Source organism: Lacerta agilis, chromosome 8, assembly GCF_009819535.1.
Source record: "Lacerta agilis isolate rLacAgi1 chromosome 8, rLacAgi1.pri, whole genome shotgun sequence".
NCBI classification, from domain to species: Eukaryota; Metazoa; Chordata; class Lepidosauria; order Squamata; family Lacertidae; genus Lacerta; species Lacerta agilis.
In genome coordinates this window covers 52,263,377-52,289,582 of record NC_046319.1, presented here as the reverse complement: position 1 = coordinate 52,289,582, position 26,206 = coordinate 52,263,377, and the positions used below count along the sequence as shown (strand labels likewise).

The 26,206-nt window shown below is 46.3% G+C and overlaps 1 protein-coding gene across 1 annotated transcript; it reads left to right on the top strand.

The window, feature by feature from the left end:
• On the top strand, positions 1–26,206 carry SLC12A3 (solute carrier family 12 member 3). The gene is given in 28 exon segments (XM_033157460.1): positions 1–401; positions 2,942–3,088; positions 4,032–4,107; positions 4,324–4,419; positions 5,181–5,320; positions 6,827–6,937; positions 7,312–7,423; positions 8,132–8,262; positions 9,361–9,445; positions 11,135–11,289; positions 12,411–12,518; positions 13,395–13,518; positions 13,720–13,821; positions 15,071–15,226; positions 15,565–15,664; positions 16,212–16,323; positions 17,732–17,872; positions 18,485–18,591; positions 18,964–19,046; positions 19,912–19,952; positions 21,324–21,459; positions 22,407–22,436; positions 22,439–22,482; positions 22,484–22,523; positions 22,856–22,940; positions 23,661–23,796; positions 25,248–25,315; positions 26,015–26,206. Coding segments are annotated over 28 exon segments (3,111 nt in total). The 5' UTR covers positions 1–98; the 3' UTR covers positions 26,157–26,206.

Below are 26,206 nucleotides of genomic sequence, written 5' to 3'. Positions count from 1 at the left end.
CCATGCCCCCCTAGATGTTGCAGTATATGCTCAAAATCTGTGCCATCCCTTGCCTGTGAGTTGAAGGAGAGGCAAAACGAAGAGCAGAGGGCCATGAAATGGCTGAATCGCAGGTGATGGAACGGACTGCCGACCCGGCAAACTCCAACGGCAGGTTCACCATCAGCACCCTGATCAGCACCGAGGACAGAGGCAGGCCTCATTATGGCCAGGCGGACACGGTTACCTACGATGCTGCCCAAGCCAGCCACCTCACCCACAACAACACTTTCTACATGCGGACCTTTGGCTACAACACCATCGAAGTTGTCCCCACTTACGAAAACTATGCCAACACAAAAGTCTCCGGTGAAGCCAAGAAGACCAGACCTACCTTGTCCGATCTACACTCGTTCCTCAAGGTAAATTGAAGCCAGTTTGGTTCACAGAATGTCTGTTGCACAGAGTCACGAACATAGGAAGCTGCCTTATAATCATGAATGTATCTATCTCAGTATATCCAGCTCAGTCAGGGGTCTCTCCTGCCACCAGGGATTCCTCTCGGGACCTTTTGCATGCAAAGCAGGTGCTCTAACCACTATTCTTTACAGGTCTGTCCCTCCCCGATCACAATCTCCATCAGGTCTTGAGCCAGGGGACAAAGCATTGAATCTTGCCCCCACATTCTTTCCCAGCTGGAAGAAAGCCTCGTTGGTCTTTGGGCACTTTTCCTGATCTGCATTACTTGGATCACAGAATCATTGAATTGTAGAGTTGGAAAGTATCCCAAGGTTCATCTAGTCCAAGCTCTGCCATGTAGGAATATACAGGTGGCCCATATGGGGATCGAACACACGGCGTTGGTGTTATCAGCTCCACACTCTAACCAATTGAGCTAACTTCAACAGTGGTTGAGGATGGGTAGCTCAGAATGTCTCTTCCCTGGGGGACTCTTTCTCAAGGTCTTTAGCAACTCTGATTTCTTTTTTCTGCCTTTCCCCACAAGCTCTTCTGGAAATAAGCAATACAGGCTAAGAGTCATGGATATTTTTTTAAAAAATTAAATAAATAAAAATAAGACCATGGAGCTATTTTGCTCATTGCATTTTTAAAAATGCATATAGAGAAGTGGCATGAAAATACATAACCCCATCTTTGTGCCCTTTTGACATCTGCATGCTTGGATCGAGTTTTCCGCCTGACAGTCTGATCACACATTCATTTGAGACGGCAGGGTGGGGGGTTCTCAGGGCACAGATCCAACTTTTATTTTCTTTTTCTTTTTCTTTTTCTTCAAATAAAGTTTTTGAAAATATAAAATCAACAGCATAAACAAAAAATAACCAGTTACAAAACAGAGGAGCAGGAAGTTGCATTTCCCAAATAAACAGAGAACAGATAAGCAGAAAAAAATAAAAGCAGAAAAACACATCAGGAAAGCCAGATTTTGCGATTTGGTGGGGTAAGAGAGTTTTGTATACCTGAATTTGACACATAAGCAATGAGATCTCACCAAACAATGTAGAAATGTTCTAGGTCTTCTTTATCCTTAGAAATGGATAATTTGTGTGTTATTTTCTCTGCTGCAGCCAGAATATCCATATTCCTGTGCCACAACAAGAGGCTTAAGTCCTAAAGGTCTTTGGTTCTGGGTCAAGGCATCCATGTAAGACCTTCCATGGAAATTGCTTTTTAATTATCCCATAAATTCAAAAGGGCAAGATTGTGGAGAATCCTTGACATCTGTTTTCAATATCAAATTAAATCTGTGAACATGAGAAAGAAGGTGATGCCTCTGAGCATGTGCAGAGAACTTTCCTCCCCCAGTGTCAATATGTTTTTTTTCATGGCTGATCTTCTAGAGGTGCAGTGGATGTCCCAGAGCCTCATGACCCCTTAAAAGACTAGCTGGTTTAATATGGCATCTATGCCAGCCTTCTCCAGCCTGGTGCCCTTAATATGTTTTGGACCACAGATGTTCTGGCAGGAGCTGAGAGGAGCCATAGCTAAGAAGAGTAGGGGCCACCAGGCAGGGCCGAGACTTGTGGGAGGTTTTAACATGCTTTCAGGCAGGTGCAAGAAACTGAATCAGCTTTCTGAACCAGCGTGAGTGTCAGCATCAAGCCTGGTGCCCTGAGCAGGACCAGGTGGCAGGTCTAGCAAAACAACAACAAGAATAATTTCCCACAATGGCCAGGAGAAGTTCCACATCAGGGGCATTGTGGGTAATAAAAATGGTGGCTAGATTCAGCTGCCTAGGTCTGCTTGCAACCCTGCTGTCCACTGTCACCACAGCCAACCAGGGTTCACTAATGTAGGACAGGGCTGGAGAACTTCATGCAGAGGGGCCAAATGTGGCCCTCCAGTCCTCTCTACCTGGCCCTTGGAACACTCCCCAGGCCATGTCCCTCACTGGCGCTGTATCACATCCTAACCTGGACTCTAATAATGCCTTCTCACTTGTCTGGATGGTGGATAGATAAAGGTTTGTAGAAACCAACCTGTGGCACAAAGGGAAAAGTTTCATTTGTTGTTCCGCTCACTTTCCCCATTGACCTTGCCCACCAATGGCCCTCAGAAGGTTGCCCAGGAAGGAACATGGCCCTCAGGCTGAAAAGGTTTCCCTGGCCCTGATGTAGGTGAGGGAACCCAGAGACGGTCATTTTCCCAGGTCCCCCTCAAGCCTGGAGTGGGCCTCATTCTGCACCAGCAGGGCAAAGCCAGTTCATGCAGCAGCCATTTGGGTTCTGGACACAACCAGGTCATGGCCAGACTGTCCACTATGTACCAATACAGCCATACTCCTCAGCCACCCAGTTCTGATGACCTCTTCATTGTCTTTGCTGGCTGAGACAGCATGTTCTGTACCTCAGGTGTCTCTTTATCCCATAACTTTTCTCACTTTCCTCCTGCCCCCAATTTTGCAGTCTGATTGCCATCAGTTGTTGTTGTTTTGTTCCAGCAAGAAAGTAGCCATCTCCACCCACCAGCGTATGAGCTCCACAGGGACATCATATTTTCTGAAGAAGGAACCGAGGAGGAGGCTGGTGAGGGGGATGCGAAGCCTCAGGAGGAACCTGTCCGTTTTGGCTGGGTTAAGGGGGTGATGGTGAGTACCGTTGCTTAGTTCCCCACTCCTGGCTTAAAGGATGTCCTGGGAAAGGACCTTTTCTGTAGTGGCTCCATCCCTTTGGAATTCTCTTCCCAGGGCCCCCTCTCTACTGGTTTTTAAGGGAACCCCATTTTATTTCAGCCAGGCAGCTTCTGAGCGATGATGCCTCTGAGTTGTCTGGATGGAGGAGAGAGAGAAGCATATGAGTGTGGAGAAGCTAGGCTACTGTACAAAGGTAGAAAGTGCATTTGTTGCTCTGCCTGCTTTTGCCTCTGGCCCCGCCCACCAATGACAGGTGGCCCCTGGAAGGCTGCGCAGGTAGGAGTATGGCCCTCAGTCTGAAGAAAGCCTTGCTACTCCTTGCTATAAATCATGGTATCAACCTATCACTCAAGAGTTCTCTTGGATGAATTACAAAGGGGGTTCATGGAATCATAGAACTGTAGAGTTGGAAGGGACCCCAAGGGTCACCTAAAGGAACCCCTTATGATGGAGGAGTCACAGCTGAATTGCCAGGCCACAAACTGTGACGGAGAGACAAGGCGAGGTGCAGGGAACAGTCTTCCTTCCAGACACCCCTTGTCACATCTTCCTTCACCAGACAGATCTCCTCGCTTATGCCAGGGGTCCCAGTGCTCCTTTTCTGACTAGTGCACTTCAGGCACTAGGTGTCTTTTAAAAGAATGACATATTTAAACATGTGCATCCACCCACACATGCACACCCTTCAGTCTGAAATGGTACAGTCCAGGGAAGACTTGACCATATTGTTCTTCCAATGCTATAAGCAGACCCAGAGGTGTCAGGGCACTGGCTCACAGGTTTTAAATGACTAGATCAGAATATCCTAGGTTCTCTGGTTCTCCTCACTGTCCCTGAGGTGCCTACACGCTTCAGTTATTCTTCCCAGTTACCAATTGCTGCTCCCATTACTTTCCAGATCCGTTGCATGCTTAATATCTGGGGTGTGATTCTGTACCTGCGGCTGCCTTGGATCACTGCACAAGCTGGAATAGGTAAGTCCATCCTCTTACTGCATGGTTGGGACAAACATATCTTGGTACATACATGAGGGCTTAGCCACACTTCCAACCTCAGCAGTTGGAGAGGTGGCAGCCCAATAGAGGACATTTTCTTTGAGAGCTCCCAAATTGTGGAACCCCTCTGTGGGAATCCAACCATGGCCTTAATGTCTAAGCAGTATAATGCAAAACAACTGCTTTTCTTCACAGCACTGACTTGGGTGATCATCCTGCTTTCTGTGACAGTGACCACCGTCACAGGGCTGTCAATCTCAGCCATCTCCACCAATGGCAAAGTTAAATCAGGTAGTGTTTTGCACATCACCTGTAGAAATGTTGACAAAGTTGCACGGGTTGGGTTGGCCAATGTGTGTGTACACATTGAACCTCTACTTCACATAGACAAGTCTCATCATTTTTTAAGACAAACAGACAAACAATGTCCTACCAGCTTCTTCTATCAGAACCAGATGAGACTTCCTCGAGGTGTGTGTGTGGAGGGGAACCCATTGCTGGCCCCGGTATGGCTGGGGCTTAAGAGGGGTGGGAGGCATTTGCAGAGGTTGGCAAAATGACGTTTCCACCTAGGAAGGTTCTCCACTCAAGAGACTGACAGATCCAGGGGGTCCACCATTTTTTGACATTTCTCACCGGCCAGCTTCAAATCCCACCATAGCGCTCCCAGGAGGAGGGATCTGAGCAGGGGCTCAGAACTAGATGATCATTTGGGTCCCTTCCAACTCTACAATTCTATGATTCTATGCCTGCCTAATTCCTGGGTACCAGTGTGGTGCAGTGGTTAGGATGCTGGACTAGGTCATGAGAGACTAGGGTTCAAATTCCCACATGGCCCTTGAAGGTCACTGGGTGACCTTGAGCCAGTCAGCCTCACCTACCTCACAGGTTTGTTGTGGGGATTATATGAGGAAGAGGAGAACCAACTTGCATGCCACCTTGAGACTCTTGAAGGGGAAAGTGGGATATCAATGCAATAAGATTAAATATATAATTTGCAGTAGGTGAGCTATACAAGCCTGTGTGATGATCCTTGTGTTCCCATATCTCAGGTGGGACTTACTTCCTTATTTCACGAAGCCTTGGGCCTGAGCTGGGAGGCTCCATTGGCCTCATCTTTGCCTTTGCCAATGCGGTGGCTGTGGCCATGCACACGGTGGGCTTTGCAGAGACTGTGCGGGATCTGATGCAGGTAAGCCAGGGCAACTGCTGCCACCAGGCTATGGTGGAATCTCTGCAATCTTTGAACCATCATCAAGGACAGCAAGAGGAAGCCTGGTGCAGTGGTTAGAGAGTTGGAGCAGGACCTGGGACACCAGAGTTTGAATCCTCACTCAGCCATGAAGCCCACTGGGTGACTTACCACACAAGGTTGTTGCGAGGATTAAAAATAAGGAGGGGGAGAACCATGGTGGAAAGGCGCAGTTTAAATGCAATAATAAAATAAATAAGGATAGCTCCACACAGAGCACAATGACATAGTCTAAGGCTCTAAGCAATAGGTTACTGGCCCATAGATCTGTGTGAGCAGGCTGTCCCAGGAACATCCTGAGCTGAAAACAGGCACTGTGCACCACTGAAGCCACCAGGGCTCCCAGCAACGGTAGAGTCTAGGAGTTTCCCCAGACCATGAAAGGTTGGCATCAGAAATTTATAGGTTGAATCAGAACAGCCCAGGAGATTCTACCTATTTTTAAATTAAAATGGTCCTCAAATAATAACTTCTTTAACTGTGTTCAGACATGGCAGCTAAAAATGATTGGTTTTCAGGCCAAGGATTCAAATCTCACTCTGAGCCAATTATTGGGGGCAAAATAACACAGCTGTGTGAAGTCTTGAGCACACTTACATTTTGGGGTAGATTACTCAGCACTGATCTTTTAACCAGAGATCTTCCTATTCTAAATGCAAGCTTTTCTCTCCAGATGGGAAGCTGTCATATCACAACTCCTTTCGTCTCTGACCATTGCCCATGCTGACTGGGGCTGATGGGAGTTGGGGTCCAGCAGTTTGCATTTTTAAAAAAACACATTAAAAAATAATAACCAGTTGAACAAAAAGGTCTTCACCTGGCACAGAAAATACCATAAAGAAGGAGCCAAGCTAGCCTCTCTTGGGTGGACATTCCGCAACCAGGTCACCACCACTAAGAAGGCATAAGCATATAATTGAGCCATGTTTCTTCTGCTCTGGCATTGCCTCTTCCAGATTTCTGGCACTTTTAGGTGACATTTAGTTGTTTACTTTAAACAATTTCTAAATGACTTAATATCGAGAAAACAGGATCGCAAAAACAGAGATGCAATATATAAGTGAAAAAACGGTAGCATAAATATGTATAATGGCAGAAATCCAGTAATAACAGTTTCTGATCTTATGGGTCAAGGAAAGCCTGGGCAAAAAAGTGTCTCTTTGCAAGACATCTGGAGCAAGTGATGGATGATGCTTCATGTATGGAAGAGGGAAGGGCATCCCACAGTGCAGGGCATCCACAGTCCCTTAAGTGGAGATGGCAGAGATTGAATCTAGAGCCTTCTGCCTACAAAGTACATTTTCTGCTGCTGATCTATGGCCCCTTTCCAACCCTGTGAACTTCTCTAGATCACTCATTTCCCCAGATTATACCTTGAGTCCCCAGTGCACTCATTCTGATGCGCCCTGTGAGCACTGACTGTTGGTGTTTTTTTTTCTTCCCAAGGAGCACCACTCGACCATGGTTGATCCCACAAATGACATTCGCATCATTGGGGTCATCACAGTGACTGTATTGCTTGGCATTTCTTTGGCTGGGATGGAGTGGGAAGCCAAGGTAAGAGCTTTGTTATGCAAGTCTTTGTTTTTTTAGAAGGCCTGGGACAGGGGCAGGTGTAGCTAATGGGGAGAGAGCCCTATTCTGGTCACAAGGAGCAACCCAAGGGGGGCAAGGCAAGTCAGTGATCCCAGCACTACGGAGAGCTCCAAGGGACTGGAAGTAGACTGAGGTCTTGGGAGTCTCTGCCTCCAGCCCGCCTCTACTAGGCTCCTCCCCTTTTGGAGAACCAGGGTCTCTTAAAAGACCAAACACACAGCCTGAAGATGGTCTCCAACATGAGGTGCTCCTTGTGTTGAAAGGTACCTACTATGAGGACACTCAGTTCCCGGTAGGGTTGTCATTGTCACAATGGATTTGCTTGGTCTTTGCAGGCACAGGTTCTTTTCTTCTTTGTCATCATGATCTCCTTCGTAAACTACCTTGTGGGAACCATCATTCCAGCCAGTGAGGAGAAACAAGCCAAAGGATTTTTCAGTTACAGGGGTAAGATGCTAGCATGAGCGGCTGAGGGGGGAGAGGATTGTTCATAAACTCAAGTACTCCAGAAGAACTAAGTTGGTGTAAGGAAGCACTGGGGGTTGGAAATGATGCAGAAGGGCCATAACCCAGCAGGAGAGCATCTGATTTTCATGTGGAAAGTCCTGAGTTCCATCCCCAGTAGCATCTCCAGGTGGTCCTGGGAAAGACCGCCGGCCTGAAATCCTGGAGAGAGAGACCCTGCCAGTCCGTGTGGACAACATTGAGCTAGATGGACCAATGGTCCAACTCAGTGTAACACAGCTCCCTATTCTGATGTTTAAACATCATATAAAGTAGCTCTAAGTAAGTAAGTAAGTAAGTAAGTAAGTAAGTAAGTGATAGGGCTGAAGTTGTGTCTGTGTCTAGCAAGTCAACAAGCTAAACTAGATTATTTGTTTTAAATAATAACAACTGGAACATTTGAGTTTGGTTCTCTCACCCAAGGAGTGCATTCAATCCTCAAAACATAACACAAGTTCCGGTAGCTGTGGTAGAATAATAATAATAAATAAGTTGAGATGGTGTTGGAGTGACCAGACAGGTTTACATCTCTCCACCCAGTCCAGTGCCCAGAGGGAGATGGAAATTGCCCTCTCCCATTCATTGGATTGGTCATCAGGTGTAAAGTTTGCATACGCAAGCACACACATGACAAAACCTTCTCTTTTCCAGCGGACATCTTTGCGCAGAACTTTGTGCCAAACTGGCGCGGGCCTGATGGCAGTTTCTTTGGTTTGTTTTCCATCTTTTTCCCATCAGCCACTGGCATCTTGGCAGGAGCCAACATTTCAGGTGATTTGAAGGTAGGCGGGTCTGGCTGCTGAAGCCCAGGGGGCCAGGAGGTGGGGTGCTGGAGTCAGCGGCCTCCTTTTGGAAACATGGCCCAGGGCAATAGTTGGTGCGAGCAATTCTGGGTATTGGGGCAGAGGGTTTGGTGGGTCCCATTCTAGCCTTTTTATACATATAGCCTGTTGGGGATGCAGAGGGACGAGCCTTTCATTACATAAATATATTTCTCTTTCTCTCTCTCTCTTTCAGTGAGAGGTGATTTATTACAGCTAAGCATGAAAAGTTGCATATAAGTTGAATCTTCTTTCCTTCCAGCCATGTTTCATTTGGGAGAAGCCAAAGCCCATGCAGTTCTGTGCAAAACTATGTGTGCATTTGTGTGTGTTCCTGTATACATAGAAATGTAAGGTGTCATAATGCTGCAGTTTACCAAACACAAACTCCAGCATGACAACAGAACAGCAGGCAAGCAAGTGAGTAAGGAGGGGGAGCTGCTTCAGAGAGCAGTTTGGCAAACCTTCCCACCTCCATTAAACCTCCCTGCAGCCACAGGCAAGCAGGAGGAGCAAGTGAGGAGGCAATCAGGGTAGGGACTCATCTACACTTACCTTTTGCCTCACACTTTCCAGGCACAGGTCCGCACTTTAAAGCTCCATGTCCTAGCGCCCTTTTTTTTCACCCTGAAGCGCAACGAACAGTGATTCGGGTTTTCTGCAGATTGCCATTTGCTCCTGTTCAGTGTTAAAAGAGCAGGTTATCACGGGGAAAGCCCCAAAGCAAAAGAAGAAGAAAACGAGGGCTTGGAAAGTGGAGCTTTGAAGCATGGGACCTGCCTGGAAAGCACAGAGGAAAGGTAAAGTGTGGATAAGCCTTAAGTGAGTGAGCCAGTGGCCCAGGCAGGCAGGTGAGTGATGGAGAGGCACAGGTGAGCAAAAGGGAGAAGTTGAAGGAGCTGGGGGGGTGGGGTGAGAGGTTTGAGTGAGGTGTAAAGGGGTTGGCAACAGGGTGGGGCAGGCGAGGTTGGTGAGCCCCTAGTAGTATCACAATTACTGGTTAATGCAGTGGTGCCTATGGAAGGCATTTACCTAAATCTCATTCATTCTCTTGGGTAGGATCCTGCCGTGGCAATTCCCAAAGGAACCCTCATGGCTATTTTCTGGACGACTGTGTCATATCTGGTTATATCTGCAACTATTGGTAGGTAATGGTCAGGCATTAATCGTAATCAGCAAGGCAAATGTAATATCAAGAGAAGCAGGGAAAGTCAACATGCTGCCCTCCTGGTTGTTTTTGGACTGAGCATGGGCTCAGGAGCAATATGTCTTAATTCAAGGTGTATTTCCTGAGCTACTGCTGTCCACCTGATTTTGGTTGGTGGGCTTTATTTATTTATTCTGTAGGATTCGTAAAGCATTTAATTGTCAAAACCAGTGAGCAGTTTACAAGGGGTACTGGTAGTCCTACTCCGAGTAAACCTACTAAAGTTAAAGTTGTTTTTAATGTTTGATGTTTTATCATGTTGCGTGGCAATGACCCGCCCTCCCCGTGGGAAATAATTGACACGTGACACATAATATAAGGTTAAATGGGCAGAAAAGGCCACAACTTTATTGGTTATAGATGTTGAGTGGCTGGCTTAGGCATTGGACCCTAACCGACTATATCAGACCCCAGCCCGTGTGCTGGAAGTCAGTGAAGGGTTAACCACCAGTAAGGAGCCCCTGTGATGCGTATCGACTATGAACCCCTCCCCCCTGGGGCCACCGATAGGGGCTTGCCTTTGGCCCTAACCTCCTTAGGCTTCGGACAGGGCGACGCCCCCAGAAACCTTTAACGGAATACCCTTCGAATTGTGGGGCAGGTAATGGCGCAACTTCCCCTCCACCTTTCTATAGAGATATTCCAATGCCTAACCCCCAAACTAGAAGTTGTGACGAATTGCTATGAGGTAGGCAAAAAACCAAATAGCTGGTGCCAATTTGCCAAGTGGGAAAAATTTCTACCAGGCCCCTCAACGGCGACCAACCAAGGTCCATAGCAAGGTCCAGAGAAAGCCTAAAGGGCGGGTGAGTGGGAAAACCGATGCAGCTGGGGAGCAGGAACAAAGAGGAAGGGTTCCTGGCCGCGTTCCAGCTTAAGCAGCGCTGGCCATGCCCCCGGGTCAACTGGATTGTTCGGCCCGGCAGTGACGTGGCCAGGAATCCTCCTATTGCACAGGGGCTGGGATCCCAGCCCCTGTAGGCGTGGAAGGGGCGTGATGCACGGAAGTGGTTTTATTAATATTCTGTTGGGAGCCTCCCAGAGTGGCTGGGGGAACCCAGCCAGATGGGTGGGGGTATAAATAAATTATTATTCTTATTATTATTAAACATAATTAACGAATTTCAATGGGTCTGCTCTGGATATGTGAAAATTACTGATAAAATCAGATATTTAAAACATTTCAAAATATAATCAGCGGTTTTAAAAAATATACATGATAAAATAAAATTTCATATTAAAATGCATGTCAGATTTACATATCTGATTAGGCTTGGTTAAAGGGAAAAAAGTTTTCAGCCATTGTTAAAAAGAGAGCAGTGAAGGCACCTGCCCAGTACCAAAGGGCAGAGAATTCCAAAGTGTAGGCACAGCTGGCCTAAAGGATTGAATCCTTGCAAGTGTGGAATGAACATTATATGGTTTGTTTAACAGGATTTATATATTGCTTAATTGCCAAGGTCTCTAACTGGATTGGGGCTCTGGTGAGAAAAACAAAGTAGATCCAAGCAGCCTAAATTTGCCTCCGTCTGCTTAGAGTGGCTCACGGGTCTTTGAAACCAAGAGCCCATGTTGTGGAGGAAAGCTGTCAGAAATTATGCTAAATTATCACGGTCCCTTTCTTAGGGGCGTGTGTGGTCCGGGATGCCTCTGGAAACGTGAACGACACCGTCTCTGTTGGCTCTGTGGGCTGTGAAGGGATCGCTTGCAGCTTGGGCTGGAACTTCACGGAGTGTGCTCAGAGCCACACCTGTAACTTTGGGCTTATCAATTTCTACCAGGTATTATCAGCCATACTGCCATGGGGAAGGGTGTTTTTTAGCCAGTGTGGTGTAGTGGTTAAGAGTGGTAGTCACACTTCTCTGAAGTCTCTCAGCCCCACTCACCTCACAGAGTGTTTGTTGTGGGGGAGGAAGGGAAAGGAGAATGTTAGCCGCTTTGAGACTCCTTTGGGTAGTGAAAAGCGGGATATCAAATCCAAACTCTTCTTCTTATTATTATTATTTGATACCTGGGCCTTGGGGATACTTGGAAGGAGGACAAAGACACTGCCTTCTTCCCTTTAAATCTATTGCAGCCCAGAATCCAACCCTACCAGATGGGTTGCAATCTCTAATCAACCATGGGCATGATGGCTGGGTCCATCACTTAGCTATGATTCCTGCATTGCAGGATTTGGACTAGATGATAGTTTGGGTCCCTTCCAACTCTACAGTTTTAAGATTCCATGACTACTGATGGCTTCTCTGATGTGAATAGATCTCCAGACTGGGTTGGGGACAAAACCACATCTAGAGAATCCTTGACAGATGGCCATCCGAACTGTGTTTAATAACTTCCAATGGCAAGGCAGCAATGGCAAAGAGGCTCAAGAGTGGGATCCCCTGATTGGGTGGGGGCCATCACAAGTGTCAAGTGGTACACACACACACACACACACACACCACACCCATGCTGGCCTGTGACAGGTTGGTAGTTGCAGAACCAAGGACAGTTCCAAGCGAGCCCTTGCTCTGATCACATTGGAGAATGAACCAGTGGTGGCCTTTATGTTTCTGGGGGCTGGATCTGAAGGTTTGAAAGAGTCTCTGGACTGGAGTATCCTCCTTTCTAATAAGTCCTTTTGTGTGCATTACATGCACTGATGTGATGAGCTGGGAACATGGGTCACTGGCGTGGAGGGGATTGGTTCCTCAGGGGGTGTAGGCTTAAAGGAGACAGACTTCACAGGGGTTGCTCTGGGGGTGTCTTGGGCTCCAGAGCCCATGACCTAGGTTTGGGCTGTGCCTCAGGGCTGGCTGTGACCCTGGGGCCTGGGACTGGTCTCTCTGAGTTTTTGAAGTCCAGGCTGCTGCTCTGCATCGTGCACAGTGCATATGTGATCCGTTGTGTTTCCTTGCAGAGCATGAGCATGGTGTCTGGCTTTGCACCACTAATCACAGCTGGGATCTTTGGGGCCACCCTCTCCTCCGCTCTGGCCTGCCTTGTGTCAGCCCCCAAAGTCTTCCAGGTGAGAGACAGGCACAAGTGGGACTGCTCAGCTAACCAGGAAATTTGGATTCCCCTCCCATCCAAAAGCCAGACCACAGTGCTAAGATCTGACTACTTTGGGGCTGAGCTTGGGCCTGTAGGAATGTGCTCTGAATCTGAACACAAATGACCACAACTGTCCACAGACTGTGAAAAACCACCAGCCTTATTTCCCCCATCAGTAAAAGAAGATCACTCCACATCTTCCTTGGGATGCTCTGAAGCTGACTTTGAGATAAGATTGTGATACATCAAGATATGATACATGAAGCATTTCATTGGGTAAAACTGCTCTAAAATGATGATGAGTTTGAGCATGTTAATGAAATACAGAGCCCAGTCCTTTTATAAATGACAGGCAGTGGGTCATGATCCATTTGAACAGTTAAACCCCATATAGAGGTTAATATTCTGCCTGTTGTAAATGTATTTTATCTTCTATAAAGATAGCTTTTATATGGACTATTGACACTTGTATCAAATAAAATTTATTTAGAGAAGAAAATTAATTAGAAAGAAAATAGCAGCAGGCCCCCTAAAATGGATTCATACCAAACCAGAAGCTACTCAAACGAAATGGAAGCTAAATTTCATGAAAAGTCTGAGAGAACAGCAATGATTTCACCTGATAACTGAAAGGCATTGATGAGAGTACCAGGTACATGTGTTTAGGAATGGAACCCCATAATTCCAGTGCCACCACTGAGAAGCCCCCCTCTCCAGTCATCGCCCCACTAACCTCAGGATGTGAAGGAGGCTGAGAACTGCCTCCAGTTTTTAAACCTTGACATTTCTGGGCATGTTCCTGATGGCTCAAGACCTTGTCACGAGTAGCCATTTTGCATCTCCCCAACAGTGCCTTTGTAAGGACCAGCTCTACCCTGCCATTGGCTTTTTTGGGAAGGGTTATGGAAAAAACAACGAACCTATCAGGGGTTACATGCTGACGTACGTCATTGCGATTTGCTTCATTCTTATTGGTAAGTAATTCAGGGGTCATGAAGTGATTTGACTCAGGGTGGGGCAAACAATGGCCATAGGAGGGTCTTTAATTCTGTGTTGAAAGTCCTCACTGTTATGATTTAATAAATAACAACTACCCTACAAACACCTGATTCTGTGCTTTGAATAATTTGCACAAATGAACGGAACCTCCCTCCTTCTCTCTCCTATCCCTGCAGCTGAACTGAATGCCATTGCCCCCATCATCTCCAATTTCTTCTTGTGCTCCTATGCACTCATTAACTTCAGCTGCTTCCATGCATCCATCACCAACTCTCCAGGTAAGGGGTGCTATTTATTCATTGACTCTATATCCATCATGTTCTCCAAGGAGTTCAAGGTGACACACATGGTTCTCCCTGCTCCTCATCACAACTCTGTGAGGTAGGTCAGCCTGAGAGGCAATGACTGGCCCAAGATCACCCAATGAGCTTCATGGCTGAGTGGGGATTTGAACCCAGCTCTCCCAGGTCCTAGTCGGACACTCTCACCATCACACCACTGGTTCATGGTGCTTCGCAGCAAAAGTAGCGCACCAGGTCAGGCCACTTCCAAAGCCTCACTGTCCTGAGGATGGGAGGCTGTTCCTAGCAGATCTAAACAGGTTTGTGGGCCATGCACTTGGGAGCAGGAGCTGAGCCCTTCAGTTGGTGTATGGCCTCATTGTCAGCCACTTATCATGCAGGATGGCGTAGTGGTGAACAAGCAGGGCTGCAAAATCTGGACGTTGGGGTGCCTGATTTGGCTCATCCCTATAGCCCAGCTGCCTTTCCATATTGTGGTGTTTCTCCCCCTCCCCATTTAAATTTTATTGCATGTTTACATTAAGCTAACATAATTTATCCAGCAATGTCCTAAATAGTGGCTATTGCGCATCAAATATATGTAGCTGAATGAATAGATTGAAAGATTGATCTGCATCAGCTACCAGCCATTGAAAATTGCGTATGAAGTACTGTACGATAATAAAAAATCAGGTTGCACTCAAATCCTGCCATTGTGAGAACAGGATGCTGGACTAAATGGGCCCTCTTGAGCCTGATCCAGCAGGGTCTTCTTATGTTCTTAACACAACTGAACAAATAAAGTGGCCAAACTAAATTAAAAATTACGCAATTTAAAACTCAGAGAGCATCTTTGGGCTTTTATTGTAATGACAGTCACTAGAAACTTTCCATTCTTTGCTATCACCAGCTGATCCAAGATCCTCATGGAGAAAAACGATAGAATAATCAGCTGGATGCCCTGGATGAGAAGATAATAATAATAATAATAATAATAATAATAATAATAATAATAATAATATAAATGTGTGGGTAATCTAGGCTCATGACAGGTATTTAGGTTCTTTGCCTTATTTTACAAAATTACTCCAACAGCAAAGAAATAATCCCCATGTTTCCCCTAATATAAGATCCATTGATCTTTGGGGATGGCAGATCAGTATTGTCTGCAAGAAGATTGTGTGTGTGTGTGCAGTGCTTTGATCGCCATTTATTCTGGTTCTCTTTCATTGCCACATCCACCCAGGTTGGAGGCCCTCCTTCAATTACTACAGCAAGTGGGTGGCTCTCTTTGGAGCCGTTGTGTCCGTGGTCATCATGTTCCTGCTGACCTGGTGGGCTGCCCTCATCGCCATTGGAATTGTGGTCTTCCTGCTCGGATATGTTCTCTATAAGAAGCCAGGTATGCAACTGGGGAACCTCGGGCCTGGCGGGGATGTGCAAACTTGGCCCTCAAAGCCTCTTCATCTGGCCCTCAGGACTCTTCCTGCAACACGCCCCCTCCCAGTCAAAGCCCCTTTCCCCCTTTTAATGCCCTGCCCACTTTTGCCTCTGGCCCCACCCACCACTGGCATGTGGACCCCCCCCCCTTAATGTGGCCCAGAAGGTAATGTGTGCAGTTGCAGGGAGTTGGACTAGATGGTGCTTAGGGTTCCTTCTGACTCTACTGTGATTCTGTGAACGCCAGCTACCATTAAGCAAAAATAAATGCTCTGATCCTGCTTGGCTGTTTTTCTCTAGGGGTGAACTGGGGCTCATCTGTGCAAGCCGGTTCCTACAACATGGCCCTGAACTATTCTGTGGGACTCAACGAGGTGGATGAACACATTAAGAATTATAGGTGAGGAAGTGTACAGTGCTATCCTTTTGGCGCTTATTGAGGATCCTCCTTTTCCAAGAAGCCTTTTAGGTCATTTTTTTAAATATCTTAGTCTGTGGGCATGCAATGAAGCTGAATGTCAGGCAATTCAGGACTGAGAAAAAATGAGTGCTTCTTCATGCAGTGCAGAGTTAAACTAGCAGGCTCTTCTGATGTTCTGTATTGGACTTGAAATTATTTTTATGTGCTTTATTAGTGATGTTTTTTATCGTTACATTATTTTGGGATGTTTTATGGGAAGCAATTCAAAATAAATGATGTCAACAGTCAAGGAATGCAGTTGGGTAAACAGGGAGCTCTTCGGCTGCCTGAGAAAGCGCTCCACTGTTGGTGCTTGTCTGAACTCCACAGGGAGCTCATTCCACACATTGGGAAGAGCAGCAGAGGAGGCCTCAGCCGGCACAGTCAAACCAATTACATTGAATTTGGAGGACCAGATGGGAATAGGCCTTCCGAGAGATGATCTGGTCCCAAGTGCAGCCTACGACTTCTCATGTTTCTCCCTCAGACCTCAATGCCTGGTGCTGACTGGCCCTCCCAATTTCCGCCCAGCCCTGGTGGACTTTGTGGGAACCTTCACCAAAAACTTGAGCCTGATGATTTGTGGGAATGTGTTGATCGTGAGTATTTATCGCCACAGGAGAATCAACTTTGCAGGCTGTGGGCATCTATCTGCCTGCCTGCCTGCTGGCCTGTCTATTGTATATTTCTGAAGGCACCAGGCTAGGAATGGTTTCATCTAGGAGCTCTTTTGGAGACAGTTGATTCTCTATGAATCAACCACCTACAGTGAACCAATGAGGTGTGAAGGCTAGCATACAGAACCCATGGTCTCAAAGCAGGGGCCTTGGTACCAAGATTGGGCCATTTCAGACCTCCAGGTCAGTTTGTAAGCCAGTTGGGCTGATCTCAACTGTGCTACAGCACTGTGGGTGGTACTGCAGATTCTGGCTCAGCAGGGATCAGGAGTCCCCAAAAGCCAATTGAATCCCAGCATGCGTCTGTCGAAATGATGGCTCTGGCTTCCTCAGTTTGATTTACTTGCTGCTGGACCACACAATCTACCTGTGGAAACTGCTGCTTGCTTATGCATCACCAGCTCCACCAGGCAGATGCCTAGAACACCCAAAATGGCCCCCAGTGGTAAGCTGGCAGTAACCCCCACCCCTCAACTCCCATCTCCAGATGTTTAGGAGGGTCTGGAGCACCTGCCTTTTTACACATTGTGTTTGTAGCAGAAAACAACTGTGTTCACGCTGGAGTGGCCGCAGCAAATCTGGTTTCCCCATCAAGCGTGATGAAAGCTGCGTTTGATTCTGTTTGTTCCCGCTGGAAGGATAGTCAGCTAATTAAGCAGGACTGAATGATAGGCTCAGAAGATATGGAAGGCAATTGCTTCCAGCTGCAGTTTAATTGCCAAGGCAAAGATCAGAAGCTGCTTTTTGAAAGCAGGGCACATTAATCACAGGATGGCATTCTGCTTCCAGATTACCTCTTATTCTCTGCCTGAGGTGCAGCAATTGCAGATGTGGGTGGTTGATCAATGGGGAAATGATTGGCCCCTTTGCATTATTAAGCTGGCCAAGTGCCAAATTTAAAAACAACAACACAGAGGTACCCCTTAGCTCAAACTTCCTGGGCTCTGAAGTCCCTTCTTCAAACTGCAGACATGAGGAAGTGGCATGTGGTTTCTCACTGGTATAAGAAGGAGCCTCTGTGCATGCTCTGAGGGATGGCTTACACCTTTTGTTGTTGAAATAGGATCCTAGGTGCAGGTGGCACCCATGAGACAAGCCCAGGGATGGGATCTGATCATAGGCTCTGTGTCCAGCTTGGACTTTAACTCCCATCAGCCCCATTCAGCATGGCCAACAGTTAGATATGGTGGGAGTTGTAGCCCAAAACACCTGGAGGGTGCCACATTAGTGAAGTGCAATTTGGATAACTTCATGGTCACACGAGTCAGAAAGGATGTGCCTAAGTCAGCCACCCTTGGGTCTCCCACTGTTTTCTTCTGCTTTCTCACAGGGACCAGGCAAACAGATGATGTCCGAGTTCCGTCTTGCTTCCAGAGGCCACGTCAAGTGGCTGACCAAGCGCAAAATCAAGTCTTTCTATACTGATGTCTTAGCTGAGGACCTGAGAACTGGAGTTCAGATTCTTATGCAGGTAAAAATCAAACAAAAAGAAAAAAATTATATTGAAATGCTGAAGGTAAATAGGCAGCCCATGTCTACAACGATTGCTACATTGAAGAATCCTTAAAACGATTGTTGTGAAAGTTCAGTATCATTGGACAAATTAACTGTTGTTTCTTACTGTCTGTTTTCAGCAGCCGTACTCTGCAGCAGAATGCGGCATGCTGGTGGCATTACTGAGGGCATTGTCCTGCTGCTTTCTCCTGAGGAACACTGCTCTTTAGCGCTCAATCAGAACAAATGGCATTTTGATTTTTCTCCGGATTGGACTTTTCCTTTGATTTAGCACTAAAGAGCAGGTTATCCCTGGGGAAAGAGTGGGGGAAGGGGGGAAACCATTCAGACCCGTGGTTTCTAGGAAAAGGACAAGTGTGGATGAGCCCTGAATTAAGTTTAGAGAAAAGGCGAGTAGGAGGTGACCAGATAGAAATTTATAAAATTACACATGGCATGGAGAACCTGGCTAGAAAATCCCCCCCCCCCAGTTGTTTCCACCCAAGTTCTTAGTTCAGCCCCTTGAGGAATGAGGAGGGAGTGTCAGTGTGGATATAATGATACCCCCTTGTTCTCTGCTTTCATAAAGGCTTCCGGTCTTGGGAGAATGAAGCCCAATGTCCTTGTGATTGGTTACAAGAAGAATTGGCAGGCTGCCCATCCACAGACAGTGGAAGAATACATTGGGATTCTGCAGTAAGTTGGGTCATGGCATGGGATCCATTTAAATGAATCAACAGCTGCAGCTGTCTGTAGTCACCATTAGCACCAGGGATGGGCAGATGTGTCTGTTTATGACTTGGGCAAATATTTCATATGTTCATCTTTAAATTGGCTCCTGTCTTGACCAACACTGAGGCTAAGGAAGAGGAGGAGGCTGACAAGCAGGGCCATCCTGTGAGCTGCTTGTAAGTAAGCAGGCAGGTGGGGGACTGGCTGCAGGGCAGATGTGGGTTGGAGGGCAGTGCCCCATTTGCCTTCATGGAGACCAGCCTCCGCTGCTTCCAACCAGGACTTCTGAGATCTGTCTTACATTGACTCTGGCAGCCCTTTGGCTTTGTCTTCCAGTGATGCTTTTGACTTCAAGTATGGCGTGTGCATGATGCGGAGGAAGGAAGGGCTCAACATCTCCAGGCTCGTGCAGTCTCACAGTGAGTTCCTCCCCCACATCCTGTCTGGGCCAGAGGCTTCCTGTAGTTCAGTTGATTTGCCTAAAAGGATGCAATTAGGAACAGAGGAGGCAGCCTCTAGCTCTGTGTGACCCTCACATTGCCTGGCAGCAGCTCTCCAGAGTTTCTCCCAGCCCTACCAGGAAATGCCAAGGGATTAAACCTGGGACCTTCTGCATGCAAAACAGATGCTGTAAACCACTGAACTGTGGGACACAGAAAAGAACACAGGAAGCTGCCTTTGGCATTTGGACCATTGGTCCATCTAGCTCAGTGTTGTCTACAATGACTGCAATAGCACTGTACGATTTCAGAGAGGGGACAATTCCTAGACCTATTAGAGACCCTGCCGGGGATTGAACCTGAGACTTTTGCATGCAAAGCAGATGCAAAGCCATGACCTGTTTCCTTCATCCTAACTCATGAGGAGGTAGGCCCTTCCCGATGGTATGCCGCACTCAACATATTATGTTAAACCGTGGCTCATCACAAGCCATTGTTCAGTGTTAGGCACCAGTCCAAGAGGCGAGGGAAACAAACTCAAAAATCAAATAAATCTGATCTTGCTTGTTTTGGTCCTTCTCACTAGTGTAAGGAGGAAATGAATCACAATCCTTGTTACCATCCAACTGCTGAGGGGGTGTTCTTTTGCTCCAAGCCAACCTCCAGAGCAGCTTTTCCAAACTTGATGCCCTCGTGATTGTTTGGACTACAAACTCCCATCAGCCCCAGCCCTGGCATGGCTGTGTTAGCTAAGGCTGCGGGATATGTAGTCCTGGGCAGCTGGAGGACACCAGGCTGAGGAAAAGTGCTCCGTTGTGTTCATTGCATATTCTCTTTCCTCTAGTTAACCCTGTGTTTGACCCAGCAGAAGATCCACAGAAGAACATTGAAGAGCCTCCTGGATAAGTCATGTCAGTTCCCAGCAGGTTCACTTCTGTGACCTCTAGTGCTTGTCTTTCTGTTAAGGCTGTCCTACCTGTGTAGAAAGTGATTGACTTGGGCCACAGCTGGAAGGCCTTTGAAATCAGGGTGTGCCAACTCAGAGGTTTGATTTCTTCTCCTATAGCACAGGAAGAGAAACCTGCCATCTTGGGCCCTGTCTCGACCGTTCTCCTGTCGTGTCCTGCTTGTGACCTTTCCTCATCAATCTGTTTTGGCCACTGTGAGAACAGGATGCTGGATTGGATAGGCTTCAAAGGATCTAGGACAGTAGCCAGAGTAGCCAACATGGTGCCTTCCAGATGTTGTTGAACTACAGCTCTGATCATTCTGCCCATTGGCCCTTCTGACTGGGGCTGGTGGGAGTTGGAGTCCAACATCTGGAGGATTACAAAGTGAATATTTAATTCTGTTGGTTATGCTTACTCCTAGGATTTATGATTTCTGCCCTAGCTTTGCAAATGAGATGCAAATAAAAACAATCCCACATTCATTTTCCCCACCTGCCCAATTGGTTACTCTCTGGGTCAGGACCACATCAGCCCCATGTGGACCATTGGTCCATCTAGCTCAGTATTGTCTACAAGTTGTTCCAAGTTGCCATCATGTTCTACTGTCTCCTACAAGGCCTGTGTTACGCCAAAATTATTGAAACACATTTCACCATGTGATAAGAGCTGCCTGTGAGACTAGGGATGGCATTTTCTAAAAAAATTCCATGCTCTGTTTCTTGCCACAGATTTCCACCCCACCCCCCTAGTTCCCATCTGGCTCCTAGATTTCGACAAGAAATGAGTTGTTTATTTACCAGTCACACTAAAAATACAAACTATTCTCAGATTTTATATACAGCATCATACTATAGCATGTATAATTATATTATATATGCATATTATATATTATATATGCATATTATATTCCAGGTTTCCTAAACTAACCACACATAAGCCGATGCATACAGCAATACATATAACTATATAAAAATACTTACATATTAATACTTGTAAAAAAAAGTTGCAGAAATACATGACAGCATGGGACTTGGCTCTTTTATACATAGTCCCACTCAGAGAAGACCCACTGAAACTGATGACCTAACTTAGGTACATTAATTCTGACGAGCCTATTCTAAGTAGAACGTAGTTGTATTGGATACAACCCAATATATAATTTGCATATTTTTGCATATAATTAGATGAGTTGGGTTTTTTTAAGTTCCTAATGAACAGAATGGGAAGTGGAGCATCTCAAGAGGTATTTCATAAGCTTGTAAATTCACTTGGTGAGTGTCATTTGAAATCCTGGGCACTCTCTTACTCATGCAGTGGGGATCCTTTTATTATATTCCTAGTGGACCCTGATGCCTTGGTAGCAGAACAGCAAGCAAGCACTGCCTTCCAGATAGAGCAGGGCAAGAAAACCATTGACATCTACTGGCTCTTCGATGATGGAGGTAATTTCAGCATCCTTCTCCCACATAGGTAAGGATTTGTGGTACCAAGGGGCGTTGTACCTTCTGGTTCAAACCTCTGCTTGACCCATCACTGCCATTTTGCTTTTGGGGTCCTGAGTCAGTGGTGTGCAGTGAATTTTTTTCATAAGGGAACAGTTAGAGCCATAGGTGCCAGCTTATGAGGATGATGGAAAGGGAAACATCACACACACGATGTCCCAATATTGCACACGTGAGCATCATGCCTCCCTCCCTAAGCTGGGTAGAAGCTTCCCAGTCTTTGGGAAGGAGGCAACACGCTTTAATACTTTAATACTCTAATTTACTGGGAAAATTTAGGGGACTAGCCTAGTCCCCCTAGGGCCTAGGGCTTGAACCAATGGATTCAAAGTACAAATAACAAAAAGGTGATTCCAACTAAACATTAGGATGAATTTTCTGATGGTCAGAGCAGTTCAACAGTAGAACGAACAATCTCAGAAGAAGGTGGACTCTCTTCCATTGGAGGTTTTAAAACAGGTTGGGTGGCCATCTGTCAAGGATTCTTTAGCTGTGATTGCCACATTCCAGGGGGTGGACCAGATGACTCCTGAGGTCCCTTCTCACTCTACAGTTCTACAATTCTTTGGTCCCAGGGCTGATCTGAGGCACATGATACAGCAACCTTGCTAAAGCTAAGCTGGTTTGGGTTTGGCCACTCCTTGGATGAAAGACCACCTGGGATTAGAACCTTGCCTATAGCCACCACAGGCTCCATCTTGGAAGTACAGTGTGATATAAATCAGTATTTGCCAACCTGGTGCCCTGGAGATGATGGAAGTTGTAGTCCAAAACATCTCTAGGGCACCAGGTTCGAAAAGACTGAAATAAACGAAGGATTCCCAGACTCCATTTTCTCCACAGTTATGGCTATTTGATGAAGAGCCATTCTGTTTCTTACTTGGCAGGCCTGACACTCCTCATCCCTTACCTCCTTGGCGCAAGAAGAGGTGGGGGAAGTGCAAGATCCGGGTGTTTGTCGGAGGGGCAGATCAACAGGATGGATGAAGAAGCGCAAGGCGTAAGTCTAGGACTGCTTGTGCCCTTGGTTGGATTTGTATCCCTTGGTGCTCTGGGAGAGGGCTGTGGTAGTGCTCAGGCCCTGCTTGAGAGCTTCTCACTGGGGCATCTAAAAGGCTGTGGTTATCTATTAAAAAGCAGAAATGACAGGAGGGTGCCAGGTTGAGGAAGGCCGGTCCAAGATGCATAGCAAAATTCCTCACATGAAGAGAGGTTATTGCATTTTAGTTACCCCCCCAGAATATATAGAATCAATGTGCGCATTGGGCATAGGAAAACATAAAAATGAACCCCCTGCCCCTGCAAAAGGTACTACGTTCTCTTCTCCTTCTTGCAGATCATCTCCTGTTAAGCAAGTTCCGACTTGGGTTTCACGAGGTCCATATTCTTCCTGACATCAACCAGAAACCCCGACCTGAACAGTAAATCAAGACTTAACTGTAGCTTCTTGCTCATCCAGTTTAATAATCTGCAATTGTCTTATTTATTGTTATTTTGTTCATTTAAAAATGGATGGGTGGTGGGGTTTTTTTCTTATTCCTTAAAATTTAAGGTTGTTATATAAATAATAATAATACAGGATTATTGTGTGAAATGCATAACATAACCTCCTGGTTTTTGCAGTGGTTATACATATACATTAAAGATTGTGTAATAATTTGTATCAGAAGCACCTAACATTTTACATTAGAAAAATTAGCTATAAATATGACTTTTAAAACTATGTGAAATGTGGCAAAGTTAAGGCTTTGGTGGAGGACAGGGCTGTCAGTGGTTACTAGCCACAATGACTAGGTTTCTCCCTCAACTGTTGGAGTCAGTTTGCCTCTGAATCCCAGTTGCTGGAAACTAGAGGGGAGGGGATTGGGCTCTTGTGCTCAGGTCCCTGCTTGTAGGCTTCCCTCAGGCATCTGGTTGGCTGAGGGCTCTTCTAATGTTCTCAAGGCTGGAAAAACAAGAAACTGAAACTGACAGATCTGTCCCCAGCTTGGTATTACAGACCTGTACGGGTCTCCACTGCTGACAGCCTCATTTGGATGCCAGAATGTTCCGGGGAAGAGAGATCCTAGATGGGCTATTTGGGTTCAAGCAGAAACAATACCACCTGGTCTCTTACAAGATCTCCATGGTTTTGTTGACAGTGTGAAGAGATTTGATGACTTAATCGCCCCATTCAGACTGAACGATGGCTTCAAAGACGAGGCGATGGTGAACGAGATGAGGCACGGCTGCCCATGGAAGATTTCCGATGAGGAAGTCATGAAAAATAAAGCTAAGGTCTGAGGGTCTCCGCTGGCCGTGTGGAGAGTGGGCTTTGCCACCAACCAAAAGTGAACAATAATTGCTGTCTCCTCTCAATGGGTCCCAAGTCCTTTAATGCAGGGGTGGCTGACCTGTGGCCCTCGAGATGGCACTGGACTTCTGCATTGTTGTAGCATGCCCTTCTTTCCTCTCCATTCCCAAGCACCACCCATCAATTGCTTCAGGCAACTCATAAAGGCATCTCTTTTTGCCCTGACTTTCCCCGACCCACAAGACTGGAGTATCTTATTACTGAACTCCTGTTATTGTTGTTTTTTAATAACACTGTTTTGTTGGTTTTCAAATTGTATCTCTATTTTTATTCTTTCATTGTTTCTATGTTGCATTTTTGAATACAGTGGGCCTGCAGCTTACATGGGGTGGGGGGCAGTCCACGAGTAAAGGCAAAACTGTGTAGAGTCAGCAAACCACTGGAATCTCCCTCCCTGCTGCACAACCATCCTTACCTGTCTGCAGTGGGTATTGCCCTCCATCTCACTTTCCAGGCTCTGGGAAGGTCGTGTGACCTTCCCAGTGCCCAGTAAGCAAGGCAGGGGACCCAAAAGCTCCACAGCGGGAAATAACTTTTTAAGCCCCCCATCTTGCTTATCGGGTTCTGGGAAGGTTGTGCAAGATCTTGGGTGGCTTCTTCTGACTCCTCACTCCCACTTCTGAGTTATTTATTTTCCCCACACAAAGCTGCAGTGATGTAAGTAAATTACATGTAATTGTGGGAGCACTGTACGGCCGAGATATTTTTTTATGGTTTACAATGCTTTTATATAAAAACAAACAATAATAAACCCCAGTTGGCATAGCCAACAGTCAGGAGAAGTATAAGTTCAGCAATATCTGGGCTGTGGGCACATGACGCCTTTAAAGCACATTTGTAGCACATTCATTCCCTCAACAAACTCTGGGCACTGTAGTTTACCCTTCACAGTTACAATTCCCAGCAACACTTAACAAACCACATTGTTCAGAGTGGTTTTACAGCCAGCCCCTCTTCCCAAGGAACACTGGGAAATGTAGCAACTCTCAGCACCCTTAACAAACCACAGCTTCCAGGAAACCTTGAGGGAAACCATGACTGTTTAAAGTGCTATCAAAGCTTTAAATGCATGGTGTAAATGTGGCCTTAATCTCTGTGTTTACTGTTATAAATATTTTTTTTATTAAATTTTATATAACAAGTTTCAATTTAAACATATCATTCACCTCACATTTAGGATTCTCAGAATCCCTTGACTTCCCTCCACCCGTCCCTAGTTTCCATTATCTATCCCTTTTTCCTTCAGCTTATCCTATTTTCTCTAATTTGTTAGAGATATTATTTACCATTTTCCACTGTATTTTGCACATTACAAGTAGTACTCTAATCCTGCCAAAGTTTTTAGTTGATGTCTATTCTCTCTTCCGCCCTTCAGTCACTTCGACAAGTAAGGATGAACGAAATCTTGCTGGATTACTCGCGAGATGCAGCCCTCATCTTCATGTAAGTAAGACAAGCCACCAACCAACTGACCAACCTGAGTTTTTGCAAATGTTTTGTGAATTGTTGACCTTACAAAGAAGTATGGCTGGAAATGCATTGATATGGGCTAGGCCTGCACAACCCAGCAAGCTGAAGCAGCCATGCATGGTGGCCTCCAAGGACCTTGACTGTTGCGGAGGTGGGGGGAGGATTAATAAAATCAATCCTTAATAATAAAGAAAACTGTAACAAGATAACATACCGTAATGAGAGAAACTAAATACAACAACAGGAGGCAACACACACTGAAGGGAGGGGCTGATTCCGAAGCAAAACACACAAACCCCGCCCACCAGATAACAAGTACTATACTATTCAAATTAGGCCCCAGTGTTTTTCTTACATTGACAACTCTCCTGGGACTGCAGTCCTGGAAGGCAGGAATTGCAGGTGCCCCCTCTCAGGTCCCTGGAGGGTTGCCATGCATGGCTAGGGTGGGCTGCATTCAGCACAGCACAGCAGATGTGTGCAGACCAGATTTAGATTGTGCAGCTGCGTCCCCAACCTGGTAAACCTCTAGGTGTTCTGGACTATGGCTTCTGTCAGCTCTTGCCACCCAGCTACTACAGGTCTCTGGTCCTGCCATAAAAATAAGAAACCAGCTGTATTTACAACTAACAAACATAAGCCGTTCTCTGCTTTCTCCACCTTTTTTTCCAGAACCCTGCCGATAGGCCGAAAGGGAGTATGTCCCAGCAGCCTCTATATGGCTTGGCTGGAAACCCTCTCGCAGGACCTGAGACCCCCCGTCATCCTGACCAGGGGCAACCAGGAGAATGTCTTGACCTTTTATTGCCAGTGATTCTTGGGCAGCTGGATCAAGATGAAGTTGCTCCAGGCCAGATCCTGCTC